General features: G+C 40.2%; 1 protein-coding gene across 3 annotated transcripts in view; it reads left to right on the top strand.

Annotated features, from left to right (window-relative positions):
• The window catches only part of LRRC7 (leucine rich repeat containing 7), a 170,139-nt gene that overhangs the window by 126,799 nt on the left and 27,630 nt on the right, over window positions 1-15,710 (top strand). For all 3 annotated transcript variants that reach the window (XM_075759119.1, XM_075759118.1, XM_075759120.1), the window contains exons 13-16: window positions 5,774-5,843; window positions 7,802-7,901; window positions 8,608-8,732; window positions 13,895-14,095. In XM_075759119.1, the coding sequence (XP_075615234.1) occupies window positions 5,774-5,843; window positions 7,802-7,901; window positions 8,608-8,732; window positions 13,895-14,095 (496 nt within the window). The remainder of the gene's footprint in view (window positions 1-5,773; window positions 5,844-7,801; window positions 7,902-8,607; window positions 8,733-13,894; window positions 14,096-15,710) is intronic.

Genomic DNA, 15,710 nt, shown 5'->3' with positions numbered 1-15,710 from the left:
AGCTTTTCTTTCCCATGCCATACACTTTAAGACTATATACCTCTCATCTCCATAGCTGGGAGTCCTCTCTCCTTTTATCTTTACAGGTCCATACCTTTTCAACCTTGTCACAGGCTCTTCATCCCTGGGAAATGCAGTATTCGGTTGTCTCTGCACAATAAAAGGCAAAGATGGGTTGAGTCCTGACTTGCTATCAGATTGCAGAGGTGGAGTCTAATGAGGGCTGGTGTGCATCTGACCAGAGCTTAGGTGGCTTCACCCTCTGCAGTCAGGAAAGTTTGGATTCCAGATACTTGCAATGCAGCTCCCTGGAGATTCATCCTTCCCTTTGCCAGACATAATGCTGTCTCCAGTGCTTCAAGAACCAATGCGGCATTTGATAAAGTAGTTGTGCGATTACTACTTGCATGAAAGATATTGAGACCTCCACCACATAATGAGTCATTTTGGGGGTAGCTGCTTGGATTCAGTCACTGTTAAGAGCACACATGGGATTCATTCAAAGAAAAAAAAGATGTCTTACCAGTAACCGGTGTTCTTCACAATGTGTAGTCCACATATACATTTGTCTTCCATCTGCTTCTCCTCTCTCCTCAGAGTCCTTCCAGGTATGAGTCCTGTGATTGAGAGGTAGAATTTTTAGAATGTACATTTGGGCTACACTTCTCAAAGAGCATCGGTTACTGGTAAGTAACCTTTCTTTTAGTTTTAGATTGTTCTTAAAGAAGAGCTGAAAGAATCATCACCTTTTTGAATTTGCACTGCTTCTGCTTCTGTCCTGGAGTCAGAACTCAATTACTGCTCTGAATCACACCCACAGAAGTTAAATGAAAAAAGGCCCTAAGATTAAATGATCCATTTTAAAAAAAAAAAAAAAAAAGACTGTTCCCTGGTGTACCTTTTCTTTTTCCATTTAGTTATTTAATTATACAATTTTCCTCATTGCCAAAGAGGTAATTACTTCTGGCCACATATATCCACAAGTGGTTTTGTGAACAATATGTTGATGGGTTAATATGAATCATGTTCTTTTAACCTTTCACACTCTGAAAAACCTATTATTATCAATTTGCTGAGAGTTACCTTGCAGAACTGTCACAAATAGCAACTATCTCTGGGCTTGGCCTACTCACTGGTAATGCTGCTTGTTGCAATTAACTTTCAACATGTTTCAACATGAATTTTTCATGCTTCAGTTATTGAAAATTTTTTCTGAATGTCACCAAAGTATAATATATGCATTCCCCTAGGTGTTTGGTAAGCTCTTCGTACGTTGTATTACTCAAACTAATCATCAATGGGAACTCTTCCTATATTCTGAGCTTGCTTACTTAGTGCATAATAAAACCACTACAAATATGTAGTGGGTTATTTTACAAAACTATGAGAAAAACAATTATTATCAAGAAGGAAAAGTTAAAATTATGTCTGCAAATAGGCTTACAACAAAAACAAAGACTCCTTCGCCACATAAGACCCCTCAAATATTGACATTTGATATTTTTTATATTTAAATGGTATCAATGACATTTTCTTTGCTTTTCTTGTGTTCCATGAATAATATTCATTAACTTACTCTTGACCTATTTAGCCCTTAAGAACTTAACAAATTATGCGAAAGATGTAGTTTAGGATTGATAATGGAAGGGATTATTCTAAAGTTCTCATTCCAGAATGGTGTAACACACTGACATGAAGCTGCTTTGAGGTTGTGAAGTCATACGGTATGACGGTTTAATGTTATGGAGAGTGTCGTGGTTTAACCCGAGCCGGCAGCTCGGCACCACGCAGCCACTCGCTCAGTCCCCCCTCACCCCCCATGGGATGGGGAGGAGAGTCGAAAAAAGTCAAACTCATGGGTTGAGATAAAGGCAGTTAATATGACAGCAAAGGAAGAGAAAATAATAATAATGATAAAGGAATATACAAACCAAGTGATGCACAGCACAGTTGCTCACCCCCCGCAGACCGCCAACACCCAACCAGTTCCTGAGCCACAATCTAATCCCCCGGCCGGTTTCCCCAAGGTGTATGCTGAGCGTGATGCCATATGGTATGGAATGTCCCTGTGGGCAGTCGGGGTCAGTGTCCCGGCCGTGTCCCCTCCCAGCTCCTTGTGCACCCCTGGGCTCCTGGCTGGCGGGGCAGGGGGAGAAGCCGAAAAGTCCTTGACTCGGTGTACACCCTGCCTAGCAACAACCAGAGCATCAGTGTGTTATCAACAGTATTCTCATCCCAAATCCAAAACACAGCACTGTGCTCGCTGCTAGGAAGAAAATTAACTCTATCCCAGCTGAAACCAGGACAGGGTGTCATTTCAAAAAGTGTGCTGGTTTTGGTTTAGTGTGTTTTTATTCACCTGAGGAATTTCAGGGGAAATTTCTTCTCCTTTTTTTCTCATAAGAAAACATTTTCTATGTGACAATTAAACACTATGAAAAGAGCACATGCATTTCATCCTTTTCCAAACTATTACTGTGGATAGTTGTTTCCTGAAAAATCAGTTGGTGCTTCAGAGTCTACCTTAAAAGAAATATTTTTATTAATAACTTTTAAACTTTTACATTTATCAGTGGTGTGCATGATTTTACCTGTAATGTAACCTAATTAATATGAATAGACAATCTCGATATAGCACTAAGAGATTTCTTTAATTTCGTTATCACATTTTCATCTCTTCTAACAAATCAGCTTGAGAGATTGCAAATTGAAGTTATTAGTGATTAAAACATTGCGCAGGAATGAAACTGTTGCTCACGCAAGGAAGCATGCACCGGGGGTGGCTGCCAAGTGTTGGGACCAGTGTAGTTGTTGTGTTTCCCCACTGAGTTCCTGTCCCTGGATGCCGTGCAGCTGATGCCTGAAGGGGTGGGCGCAGGGTCTACAGCTACGTTTCTGTTAGTCCTGGTCCCAGGCCTGACTGCTGGGCTACAGCTGCTCTGAAACAGTCAGACGGCTCCTTCCAGGAGAGAAACAGCCTCGTGCAAAGGTTATTTGTTCAGACCGAGTGAAACACCATCCATAGTAAGAATAAGTCATTTTGGTACAGCATAGTTTGCCTTTGAATTGTAAGTTAATTTAATTTGGCCATCATCTTAGTTAAATATCTATGCACCAATTAAAGTTTCATCTAGTATTGTGAATATATTTTCCCTTAGATTTATAAAAACAATTATGTATGTAATTTTCCAAACTGTCTGGTGAGAAGTTTCAGCATTTAAGCATAAAAGAAAAGCGCTCTGTTGAAGAGCGCAGCCATAAGCTTTACATTCCTTTGTGCCGAGATCTGATTGCAGTCATGTATTAGATCAATGGAAGCAGTGCAGATCAATCACTTTTTTCAATTACTGATGGACAGTTTTCTCTTCAGAGGAGCCCAAATCCTTTACTGAGGTTGATGTGAATTAGTTCTTTGAAATCAGCAGAGTTACGCTGATTTACATGAAATAGGATCTGGCCTATAGTATGTGGAAAGTAATCAACCTACCTCCTTGCATAACTAATAGATGAGATCCTTTGTAGCTGTAGCATACCTTTCTTTTGACTGATGAAGCTAGAAAAACATTCATGTATTTACCTTTCATGGTCAAACTAATGTAGTGTAAGTGACAATTATCATGGGCCTTGTTTTGGAAGTGTTTTGGAAGATATAATGCAAAATCACTTGGTGATTCAGTTGTTCATGGAAGTCAGTGTTTGCACGTGCGTTGTTAGTACAGACGAAGGAGAAATGTTCCTACAGTACACAATTTCAAAAGCAGTCTTAAGCTTGCTAAAGCAGATTGCAATTAGAAAAAGAGGCTGAGGCTTACCTTGGTTGAAAATTTTCAAAAAACTGTAATGATTTTGAGTGCCTCCATTCTTTGATCTTTAATTTGAGATTTTTTTCTTTTTAATAAGACTCCTTAAAATCAAACCTTTTCAGATGTTTAAAAATAGGCTTATTGGCAGAGAAGAATTAAAAATAAAGAATTCTGTGTTTTGTTTGAATATGGAGATGGCAAACCAGCTTGGAGATCCCCTTGCCACACATCATTTCTGAAGCATGCTTGCCAATTTTGCTTCTACCTTTGGTACACGCTTCTCAACTCTTGCGTTGGGAGCACCAGTGACCCTCTGAGCAAAGGGTTCTGCACAGTTTTGAAACTTACGTTACAGTACTGAATCCTAAAGTGTAGAGAAATAAAGGTACCACTTGAAAAGCAAAAGTTCTTCTCTTTTTATACAGAAAAATAGCTCTTAATAGAACATCTGGATAAACCATTTAAGAATCTTTATGTTAACTGTTAAAGCTGAAACTTGTGAAGTTAATATATAAAGAATGTCACATACCGTACTATTCCACACTACAGTATCCACTTTATGATAAGACAGGACTGAAAACTAAATTTCAGGTAGTTTAAGCACTCCTTACTTTCTTATGGCCTTAATTCTATGTTTAATGTTTAACATGCACACACATGTAAACCAACTCTAATCGATACAGGCATTTAATTGGGGATTATCTCCTAGCACACGATGTATGTGTGTACATTCATGCCATTTATTTCACTTTTACAGATAAGTCATTTGTAGTACAAGGTATTCTTATTAAGATCACAATCTTTAAAATGCGTTACTTGCAGTAAGTACCCACGGCTTTCTGAAATTCCACGGCTTTTAATGGCAGTGACTTTGTGGCAAAAGCACGTCTAAAGTAACTCCAGAATGGGTACGCTTTCAGAGCGCTGCTCTGAGGCGACGGTGCACAAGCCTGTGAGGTGCGTAGCTCCCAGAAATACAGGTGGATTTGGATGAGGAAGGAGACTGTAGGAGGATTGTTGGTTATTTGCTGGGAGAGGGGCAAAGGACTCTCCTGACAGTGCGGTGCAGGTGGGGTGCCGGACGGTGGGTTGCCTGTCTGTGTCTGCGGCATGATTGAACAAACCTTTCCACAGTACGGGATCGATGTCCGACTCTCTCGGAAAAGGGCTTTTCCTCTTTTCTTTTTGTTAAGTCATGTTTAGCTTTTTTCTTTGTAGACAGCCCTGTGGTGGGTCCATTTCTTCCTGCAGTCCTCCAGCTCCTCACCCTTCTGTAGCACCAAGATGGGAGAATACCAGTCTGTGGTTAGGACAGCTCTCTCGTGTTGTACTGACCGAAAATTTAAACCAGTCTGTTCGGAATTACTTAGTGGGAAAAACATGAATGAAGTTTCCACAAGTATCCAGTCATCAGTTCCCCACTTCCACATTCAGTTCACTTTTAGGACGTGTTTACATGTATAATTAAAATGCCAATTTTTTTTAACTGTTTCCTTTAATTTTGTCATTTAGGTTCACTATTAATAAATATATTATTTTAATCTTTTCCCTAACATTTCTACAGAAATGAATTTTCAATAATCTTAGAGTATTTCTATTCCAAAACTTAAATGTCAAATAATAGCATTTCTGTTAACTACATTGAAAACTGTTAGGTCTTTCCAATTTTTTCTGTTTTCTGTCTTACAAGCTCTAACTTTTGTTTCATTATAGCCAAGGCAAAATATCGGTACGTCCTTTGTACCTTTAGGGTATGACATCAGTAGTTTTAGATTCCAAATGTGGAATTCCACTCTTAATGTGGAATGCCCTTAATAAAATATTATATTTTAGTAAAAAGTGAGAGAAAATAAAGATACAAAATGATAGCAATTTCAGTATGATCAAGAGAAACATGCTAAACACAAATCTTTAAAAGAAACTATTGTGAAAATGAAGGATTCATGTTGTTCCAATATTATCATTTACAGACTGAAGAACTTACCGTTCACTTTTACTAAACTTAAAGAACTTGCAGCTTTGTGGCTTTCTGACAACCAGGTAATGACTTTCAATATTCGTATTTTCTTTACTAAAAAGTGCTGGGGGTCTTAGCAAGGGCTGTAAATGAAACCTAGAATTGAACACATGATTGTACTAGAATATGAGAAGTGTTTGCTCCCAATCCAGCCTTATACTTTCGTATCAAGTGTAGATTCTTCTGGCTGCCGTTTATTAACTTGGAAAGATCACCTTTGCAGGATTTATTACTTGCATCTAGCTAAGCTTCTATATTCTTACAAAAGTAGTAAATAAAGGCCAAAACTATCAAGAGAATATTTTGTAAATAGAAATTCAAGAGGTAAGACTTTGTTACCAAGCTTGTTATTAGTTTGTCCCATCCTTTGCTCCATCTGTGCCCCATTCTTCTTGTCTTCCTTTTCCCTTTCCCTGTCCATGCTTCCATTTCGGCGTATTTTAAACTCCATTAAAGTCAGTGGGAGTTTAAACATGGAAAAGATGCACAAGAACTCTTAGTCTTGTTTTGGAGAATACTCTCGTTTCAGTTCCTTTGAAATTTAAGTATGCCTTTCTTTGTTCCAAGGTTTCACTACTATGTATTCTTTAGGATTCTATTTTAAAACCAATTATGTAGCATGAACACTGAGACAAGTAACAGTTCAACCAGGCTCTGAGCACCAAAATAAGTCTCGATCGTTTCCAGGATCAGTGGATAGAACAATTTTGCACTTCCATAATTTAACTGTAAATGGGGAAAAACTCCATTTGTACAATCTTAGAAATGTTCGACATGCCTAACGGGTTTTGATAATCTCAATAAATTCTCATAATCTCATCTTTCTCACTTTGCAGTAATGCCTCTGGTCAGATAATACACCTCTTTAACTGAAGCTGAGGAGGATAATTCTTCAGGGGCCAATTATCATGCTATTGGAAATTAATCCATCCTTTTATCCCCATCCAAAAGCCACAGGGACTGGTGTCCTGCAGCGGACGCCTGCGCTGAGCACTGCTGGTTGCAGACCGGCTCAGAGCAGAGCCCGTGCCTGTCCGCACGGCACGGCCCGGCAGACGGGGCCGTTTCCTTGTCAAGGTGTCAGACCAAATCCCTGCCGACTCCGGGCCAGCACGTACCATTCCGCCGTGCCCCCGAAGCACAGCAAAGCCAAATGCAGTGCAGTCAGGTTAACGCTGGTACCTGCGTATTGCACTGCTCCTTACATGTTCTTCTTACTTTTATAGCTGAGCAAAACGTTTTAAAGCTGACAGTAGGGGAGACTAAGTGGGAGGGATAATAGAAAATTATGAGTAAATTTTAATGTCTTAAAATAAGAATTTGTTTTTCCACTCTAATTTCCATTAAAAAAATAACATTGCATGACGACTCAGCCGAGCCACAGAATAAACACTTCCTTTTAAATACAGGGGTTTTTCAGCATTTTGACTTTTCTACGGTATAGCACAATTTCTGTTCTATGAACTATGACAGTCACTCCTAGATGCTACATTAGAGCAAAGCAATAATAAAAAATAATCAATTGAAGTAAAACACAACATTAACATCTGAATATTCAGAGTGCCTGCAGGTAAATTCTCTAGTATCTTGCACCAGGTTTACCCTCTGATGAATGATCAGGAATTTACTCCTCGTTAGCTCTAGCTTAAATAGATCACAGCCACAGTGGGGGTGTTCTGACCATGTAGTTGCAGCTCCATTCTGCTGATCTGATCCTTTAGCTTCCTCACTGGTTTGTCTCTGAACATGCAGTCAGTATTTCTGATATTTAGTGTTCTTCTGTTGATCCTGGTAGGAATTACAGGAATGGGAGAGGAGGCGTTTCCACCAGATCAATACTTGATGTAGTCCATAGAAAATTTTATTTTCATGCAGAATTTTAGTTAATCTTGCATTTTTGGTTTACCAAATGCTAAAGTCCCGTCTCAGTTACCAGACGTGCTCTGAGTTAACAGTTCTTTGTGTTGCCTTTCCTGCGCAGTCCAAGGCTCTCATTCCACTGCAAACTGAGGCTCACCCAGAAACAAAGCAGAGAGTACTGACTAACTACATGTTTCCCCAGCAACCCCGCAGTGATGAAGGTAAAACGCCATCAGCAGTTCCTACAAAGGCAGGAGCAGTGCTTGTTTAGGTAGTGAAGATAAAACGGAGGGAGGGCGAGGAAGGGGTCTCAGGTGTGGTTCTGTGTGTGCGGCTCTTCCGACACGTAAAGCCAGTGGTGCGCACGTAATAGTCTGCGTTTTGTCATACGCAAAGGAATCCTGTTTACAAATCCATTATTCTCAGGCCATTGGATGTACATTTTCTTAAACGCTTTTTTATTTTCAGCAGAATGGCTTTGTATGAACCATTTGAACCGGGGAATGGAGTGTGCATGGGACAGAAATTCTGGGATATGCTCAGGCAGTTGGCCAGAGCCAGCTCACCCTGCAGAGACACGGGGCCCGTCTGAGAGCTGGCGGGGCAGCTCCTCGACGGGTGAGGGTCAGAACCGTGAGCCCGACAGAACTGAGGGTCTACGTTAAGTTAGAGAGTTTTCAGACTCCCCCTCAGCTCCAGATCTGCCCCGAAACCCTGTTGCTTCCCATCACTGTCATTTCAGTTTTAATATTAAACTCCATAATGGTTTATCAGTTACTGCTCCCATCGCCCCCCTCAACAGCTTTAAAACAATAACCCAACATTACAGGATCAACTAAGAACGTGTCTTTTTAGATCATTTCCAATCTTTTGCCGAGTGCACTAATTGCTTGTTCTTGTGCATTGCTGTTTGCAATTTAACCATAGATTTCCAGTCTGACAGTGATAGTTTTAACCCTACTTTATGGGAGGAGCAGAGACAGCAACGTATGACTGTTGCCTTTGAATTTGAAGAAAAAAAGGAAGAGGAGGAAAATGCAGGGAAAGTTAAGGTAAGTTCTATTATTTGATTTATTCTGTAATTTGTATATTATGGACAGGGTCCAATTTACAGATCTTGAGTTGAACTATTTTTGTGTTCTAAATACCCAGAAAGTATTCGTCACCATGTTTCGAGTAGAGAAGTTGAGGAAGAATACTGTATCTGTTCTCCCTGAGAACATTCCCAATTTCTACTTTGACTGTTGTTGTCTAGACAGCAAAACTTGGATTTCCTAAGTCTGTTCAGGCCCATAGCCCTGACGTCGCGTTCCTACTGTGACAGATATTTTGTCACAAAGACAAAATTAACACAAAATATTGGGAGACTCAGAATTAATGTCCGACCACTTAGTTCTTTAGAAGTATTTAGATCACGTAGGGGATTCCATATTTGTCTCAAAGTGGACGTCAACGAGAGCTTTGCAACATCATGGAGTTACACAGGAACGTGCAGTGGAGGGGGTAGCTCTCATCAGTTTTGTAACCTACCAAAAATGAAGATCAAAACATGAATATCCTCCCCCAGTTATCTGAAATTAATATAATTCCAGACTTTACAATTTACCCCTTAATCAGTTACATTGTTAAAAGGATATTGTCAGCACTGTCTATGTTTACGTGGCATGAAAACTTGTATTTCTTGAATAATGTAAAGGATTTACCCTACATCAATCACTTAAACACTGCAATTTTTAGCTGTGATAGGATACCCAACATAAAATATATTGCCAGCGACAAAAATCATATGAGGAGATTTAAATAATATTTTACGTTTAAAGCTAACGATACTATTATTAATAGCTATTTAACTTTCCATTTAGATTTTCTTGAAAATTTTGGATTTATCTTTTTAATATTTTTCCCAATTAGGAATTTTCATCTAACTCTTGTAATCAGAGATAATGGACTCTGCTGCTTTGCCTCACAATAAGTAGATTAAACTGTAAGTGTACCCCAGATGAATTGCAGGTTTATGGGTTACATATGGAAAACAGAGGATCTGGGAGAGTTTGATACTGTTCCACCACTTCTTATCAGAATTTTAACTGTGGGTAATATGACTGTCCAAATATGCAAAACAATTGACATCTTAAAGATAAATAGATATTAATTTCTAAGGTCATAGAATAATTTAATTGTATTATTTGTTATTTGCAAGCAGTATTTTAAATATTGAAATGTAATATATGAATTATATCACTTAGCCATTTTGGTTTTAATATATTTCAGAACACTATGAATGACTGAAACAAATGTTTCCTTTGAGTAAACTGTTCTTGTAGAAAACAATAAACCCTTCATCCACTGAATGCTGTTCCTGTACTTCAGTTCACATGCTGCCATCTGCTGTATGCAAAACGGGGAGGCAGACGCAGCCAAGACACAGTCCCACATTGTCAGGTTTCCTAGAAACAGCACTTAACAAAAATAGCTGGCCGGCGCCCATGCTGCGGGCAGATGTCTCTGCGCGGTGGGATCCCAGGCCCCGGCGCTTCGTACCAGAGCTGCTGAGGATGCGATGGCTGCCCAGGTTGCAGTGCTTCTTCCAGGGCCGTTTGCTCATCCCTGGCAGCTGCCACCAAGCCGGGTCTGTGGAGCATTGTATTCCCAGAGGTGTGCCTCGCTGGGCTGCCGTCAGCCCCGCTGCAGCAGAACGGGAGACGGGCAGTGGTGCTGCAGCGGGAGGAGTGGTTTGTACCACGTGGGCGATCCACGGCCCACAGCATTGCACCTCTCCTTGACGTTTTGGCTTGGCCATCCGAAGGTCAAGACAGTCTTTATCCTTTGTATCACTGCTCCTTAGTTGTGGAGGAGTCCAACATGGAAATATACTTCCTGGAGTTCGTTCTCCCTCTCATCCACAGAGAGTGGGTGTAAGCCAATGTTGTAGTGCATGAGATTCCTCTATTCCCACGTACACACCAATGTTCTTCTCCTCCATAATGATCCTAATGTCTAATGATCCAGAACACTGCATTTTGCAGCTGATGCTGTAGTTATTGCTTATATAGGGAAGAATTCTTAAATGAAAAGCTAAGCGGCGAGCTAAGAGCTGATCAGATATTTCCTCCCATATGTGTACCCTGAAGAGAGTATCTCTCCTGTCTCGTTACTTACTGTGTGTACACCAAATAGATACCCATAAATACTTGGAGTTTGTAAAAACTGAAAGTAGAGAAATAATACTGTTCAAAGTAGACAAATAATACTGTTTAAACCTGGGAAATCTTGCCAGGCTGTGAAAGGAAAAAGATTTCCCACTGAAGGTGTGTGTGGGTTTTTCCCTATCACGGAAAACAGCCTTTTTGTGCAAGCCATGAAAAAAATGAGCTCAAATTCAATTACTATTAATAAGATAGAAATGTTTATTTGCATCCTTCTAGTATGTCTGTGCTCTTTCCCAGCAATGCCAATTCATCTCTGTATATCAACGTATATCAATGTATATCAATGACCATTGATATACAGCCTGGGCTAGTAGAGGGTGTCCTTGCCCGTGGCAGGGAGCTGGAACTAGATGGGCTTTGAGGTCCCTTCCAACCCAAACCAGTCTGGGATTCTGTGATAAACGTGTTTTAAAGAGTTACTTCATTGAACTGTTCGCCAGCCTGCGTTCAGACGCGGGCACATGAACTAAAAGCTAATTGCTGGCACCTTTTGAAAACTTAGCGTGTCACTCCATCCGTGTGTTGCAGTAGGTCTTAGGGAGGTTTTAACATGTACGTTTTTTGGCAGTTTCACCAGACCTTTATGGGATGAATTTAAGATTAACTCAAATTATCAATAGGCAGTAACCGCAAACACTGGTAGTGTTTTATAAAAGCATACATAGTTTTCACTTTTTATCTTTCATGGTTAAAACTGAACTCTCGGCCAACTATGTTAAAGTAGATTTGGTAATTGAAATTGTTAATAACTTCTTACATCAAGAATTTTGAACTTTGAAAATTCTCTTTTCAGGGTCATGCTACTTTTGATGTAGCATTAAACATACAAGAGTTGTATTGACAGGGAGTACAGATTACCTCCACAATGATAAGTTTCAATCAGTGATGAAAATATCTGCATTCTAGCAGATATCACCTATGACAGCTGCCAGTGTTTTTACTGTTTAATATTAAGACTGACAGTGATCTGAAACTTTCGCTGAAACCCCTGTCTATGACTTGTCTGTCTCATGGTAGTCTTTCAGTTAATTCTTCCTTGACTAGTACTTATTGAGGATTTGCTCTATGACTTGACATTTAGCTGTGTTTGTCTGTAGACCTTACACTTAAATCATGGCCTGAATTTTGTGAAAAAGCAATTGCCTAATTAGGCCACATCTAAATACGATTTCTTTCAACCGTAAATCAACCAGAGCTTTAGTAATGCTTTACCGACTTAATTTATTTTTTCCGTTGAAATTCTTTATTAACATATGACATCATAGTCATACATTTTAATGTTTTATGTTAAAGTCATGTCAGAATCTATTATCTGTAATGTTTATTCTATTGTGGTTCAGAACTGTATGCTAGTATTTCATATAGTTTTATTTTCCCAATTGATCATACTTTTGCTTCTAAAATATTCCTATCAGCAGACTGTATTCATTTGAATCCAGAATTACCTTTTTCCTACTTGTTAGGAATTTAAAATCCAGCAGTTATAATAGCGAGCTATTAGAAGTAAGCTGCCTTTGCTTACCACATGTCTACAGTGAGGTAAAAGCTTCTTTGTGGTAAATGCTTCCAAATACTTATCACATGGTGAATGTGGAGTAATTTCAAATTTCACAGCCTCACGATCAGGAATAGTTATCCTGACTTGCACAGCTTGCACTGGGAGCTGTAATTTTACTCCACTGAAGGATTTTATTGCATTTCCACCACAGATTCAGGCCCAAAGCGAGTGGCAGGCCCGGCCAGCACCTCCTGCATTCAGCTGACTGCGTTTGGTGGCTGGCGGTGCGCTGGGCGGTGGGCTCGCCGCTCGGCAGCCGCGCTTTCCGGTTCGCCTCGTGAACCCAAGTTTGGCGCTTCAGCCATGACCATCTTTCACAGCTGGGGCAGAGGCAGGAGGTAGGGCGGGTTTGCAGCGGGGAGGGCAGGAGGCACCCTGCGGAGGAGAGGGCCCCGCGCTGAGAGGGAAGCGGCTGCGCAGGCCGAGCTGAGGGGGCTGACCTGCAGGCTGCCCACGGTGCGCAGCCCCGGCAGCCTCACCGAGGTCGCGCTGCGTTTGGCTGGGCGCTTCAGCTTCCTCGGCGTCTCTTCTCATGATGTGGTGTGATGTTCAGCGGACAAACCACGTCTGCCACGCGGCAGGTGTGAGGAGATGTCAGCACCACGTTTTGTCATCTTTCCCGCTTGGGTCATCCCTGACGTGGTCGTTTGCTGCAGCATCTCCTCAGAGCAGTGTGCTGGTAGTGTAATGTCTCGCCAGGTGACGGGGGGTGATGTCATCCGTGAGCCTTCTCAGCCACTCTTCTTTGTAGAATTGTCTTCAAATTAGGATTGCTTTGGACCTGGGAAACACAGTGTTTCTCTACTTTCGAGTGATAAACATTATAAACTTAAAATGTGGAGTTTTCTAGAAAACCTGCAGGCCTGTCAGTCAGTCAAAGTACTATTCTGTGTGACTTAGGGTGACTTTTCTGTAGTGGTTGGAGTCTGTTTTCCTGTGTTTTCTGTGTAAGAAAAGAGTGAGATACACTTGAGTGCATGTACGTACATTATACATCACAAAGAGCAAAGAGCTCCCCGTGGATCAGATTCTGTTCTCAGCTGCCATAGATAATTCAGATTAACTCAGTACACTGAACATAGCTAAATTAATTCTGCATTTACAGCCATATTGTTTTGAAAGAGTGTGATTTAATATGTCAGTACTCTCAAGCAAAGTGTAGAATTAAAATACAATACTCTCACAGGGTAAAAGATAGGCTTACAGGGAACCATCCCCATCCATTATTTTATGTCACTGAAATTCCATTATAGGTTGACATGGTGTAGCTGAGAGCAAATTTCAGTCCAAAAATCCTTGAAGATAGCTATACGTAACACAGTACCTCAAATAGATTAATTAAAAATTTGAGGAATTTGCACTTAGCCATAGTACTGTAATCATGGTTTTAGTTTGCATGCTGTTTTCATTTTGTATTTGTGCTTTAATTCTTTTTATGAATGTTCAGGTTGAAATAAATCTAAAACGTTATCCCACTCCATACCCGGAGGATTTAAAGAATATGGTAAAATCAGTTCAAAATCTGGTGGGCAAAACAAGCCATGGAGTACGGCCTGAGAACTCAACACCAACTGCGAACAGTGAACAAACTGTGAAAGAAAAGTATGAGCACAAGTGGCCCATGGCACCAAAGGAGATTTCAGTGGAGGTAATGTAAAAGGATCGTTGTTCCTCTCAAGAGTTCGAGATGGGGCTTTAACATAACTCCACCAAATGATGTTCTGCATCTACTGTGAACTTCATACCTCATAGTTTCTAGTATCATTCCGTAAAGTTAATTCAGTTTTATATTGAGTTGCTGTTTTTCCCAATACTACTGAGTTTATCAGACTGAATTTTTGGGTTTAAATCTACCTAGATCTGAATTTTGGTATTGATATATACAAGCACTCTCCTAAATTTTAATGATACGAGAGACTTGCCTATTAGCAGGAGAATGGACCTGATCACGATTTACACCTCAGACTTAAGTAAGTGTATTTCTGCGTCAAATATGTTAATGACAAATCCGTTTGTTCTGTCTGACCGTACTATGCCATTAGGTTCTGCTGCTTCTGTTCACATCATGTGTAGTACATAGCCAATCAACCTTGTCAAAAGTTAATGAGTCAGCAGGAGTGCTTCTTTGACTGCAGGGAACTTTCGATCAGGCACCCCCTGAATAGCGACTTACAATGAGCTGCAGAATCTAGCCCATAATATGTTTGCCAGAAGTGGATAGTATGCGTAGTAACAAAGTCGTCTGTTCTAACATGAACACAGTCACTGCAAGGTAAATTCCTAAATACTGCAGTGCTGCGCGAAGCTGATACAAATAGCTGAGGCTTGATCTCAGAGGGCATCTACTCATTAACATTCACACTAATGACTGACTTTGTGCAGGCACAGTTTATAAATAAGGGAACTCTCCTACCCTGTCAGTACATACTGATAGTTTATAAGCTTGGACAGGTCTACAGGAATACCAGCATTCTTGAAAATGTTTATGAAGTCTTAATGTCCAAAAGAAATAAATGGGGGGGAGGGGGAAATCAAATTATCTTTTCACCCCTTTGTTGTTTGAGTATGATGATAAATTTGTTGTCCTTCAAATACCCTGTCTCTGGCTAGATGTGTATGCATTATTTTTTCTTCCTCAGTTTTCCATATCCTTAACACAGATTAGCTGTTCTTACATATTCAGCAGTCACGGCAGCTGCTCTATCAGTACTGTGTGTTTTATTTACAGTTGAATATTTCATTTCTTAAAAAGAAAAAAAATCCCACAACAAAAGTTTTCTCTTAAGATGGCTTCAGAAGACTTTCTTCAAATCTAGGCACGGTTTTGATTAGTACTTCAAAGTAAAATATTTCAGTTAAATCATTCATGTTTTATTTAAATCTGAAGTCTTAAATGCCAACCTTATTCCTTCTTACCCACTGAATTCTTTCTTACTGTGTAAATCTGGTCTTTTAACCAACTTATGTCTTGCGGCGTGAGTATTTACATGTTCTGCTGGTGTTGCTGAATACATACAATTTATTTTGTATTACCTGGCTTTTGAACTTGAGTATCTTCGTAGGTTTCTGCGGGTTTTAATTATCCCTGCTGTGAACACAGACGTGTTGTCTATCTGGAACCTGAATCAATGTTGTCTGACAAAGACATTAGGTGGTGTCTCTTGCGGCTGTGTCCGGTGGCACAGGCTTCAGAAACAGGCGGCTGTACTGGTTTGGTTGCTGTTAAATTAAACATTAAGTTGGTAAACTACAACGTTAACATC

This window comes from Balearica regulorum, chromosome 8 (genome assembly GCF_011004875.1).
Source record: "Balearica regulorum gibbericeps isolate bBalReg1 chromosome 8, bBalReg1.pri, whole genome shotgun sequence".
In the NCBI taxonomy this organism is placed as follows: Eukaryota; Metazoa; Chordata; class Aves; order Gruiformes; family Gruidae; genus Balearica; species Balearica regulorum.
This window is presented reverse-complemented; position numbering and strand designations above follow the sequence as displayed.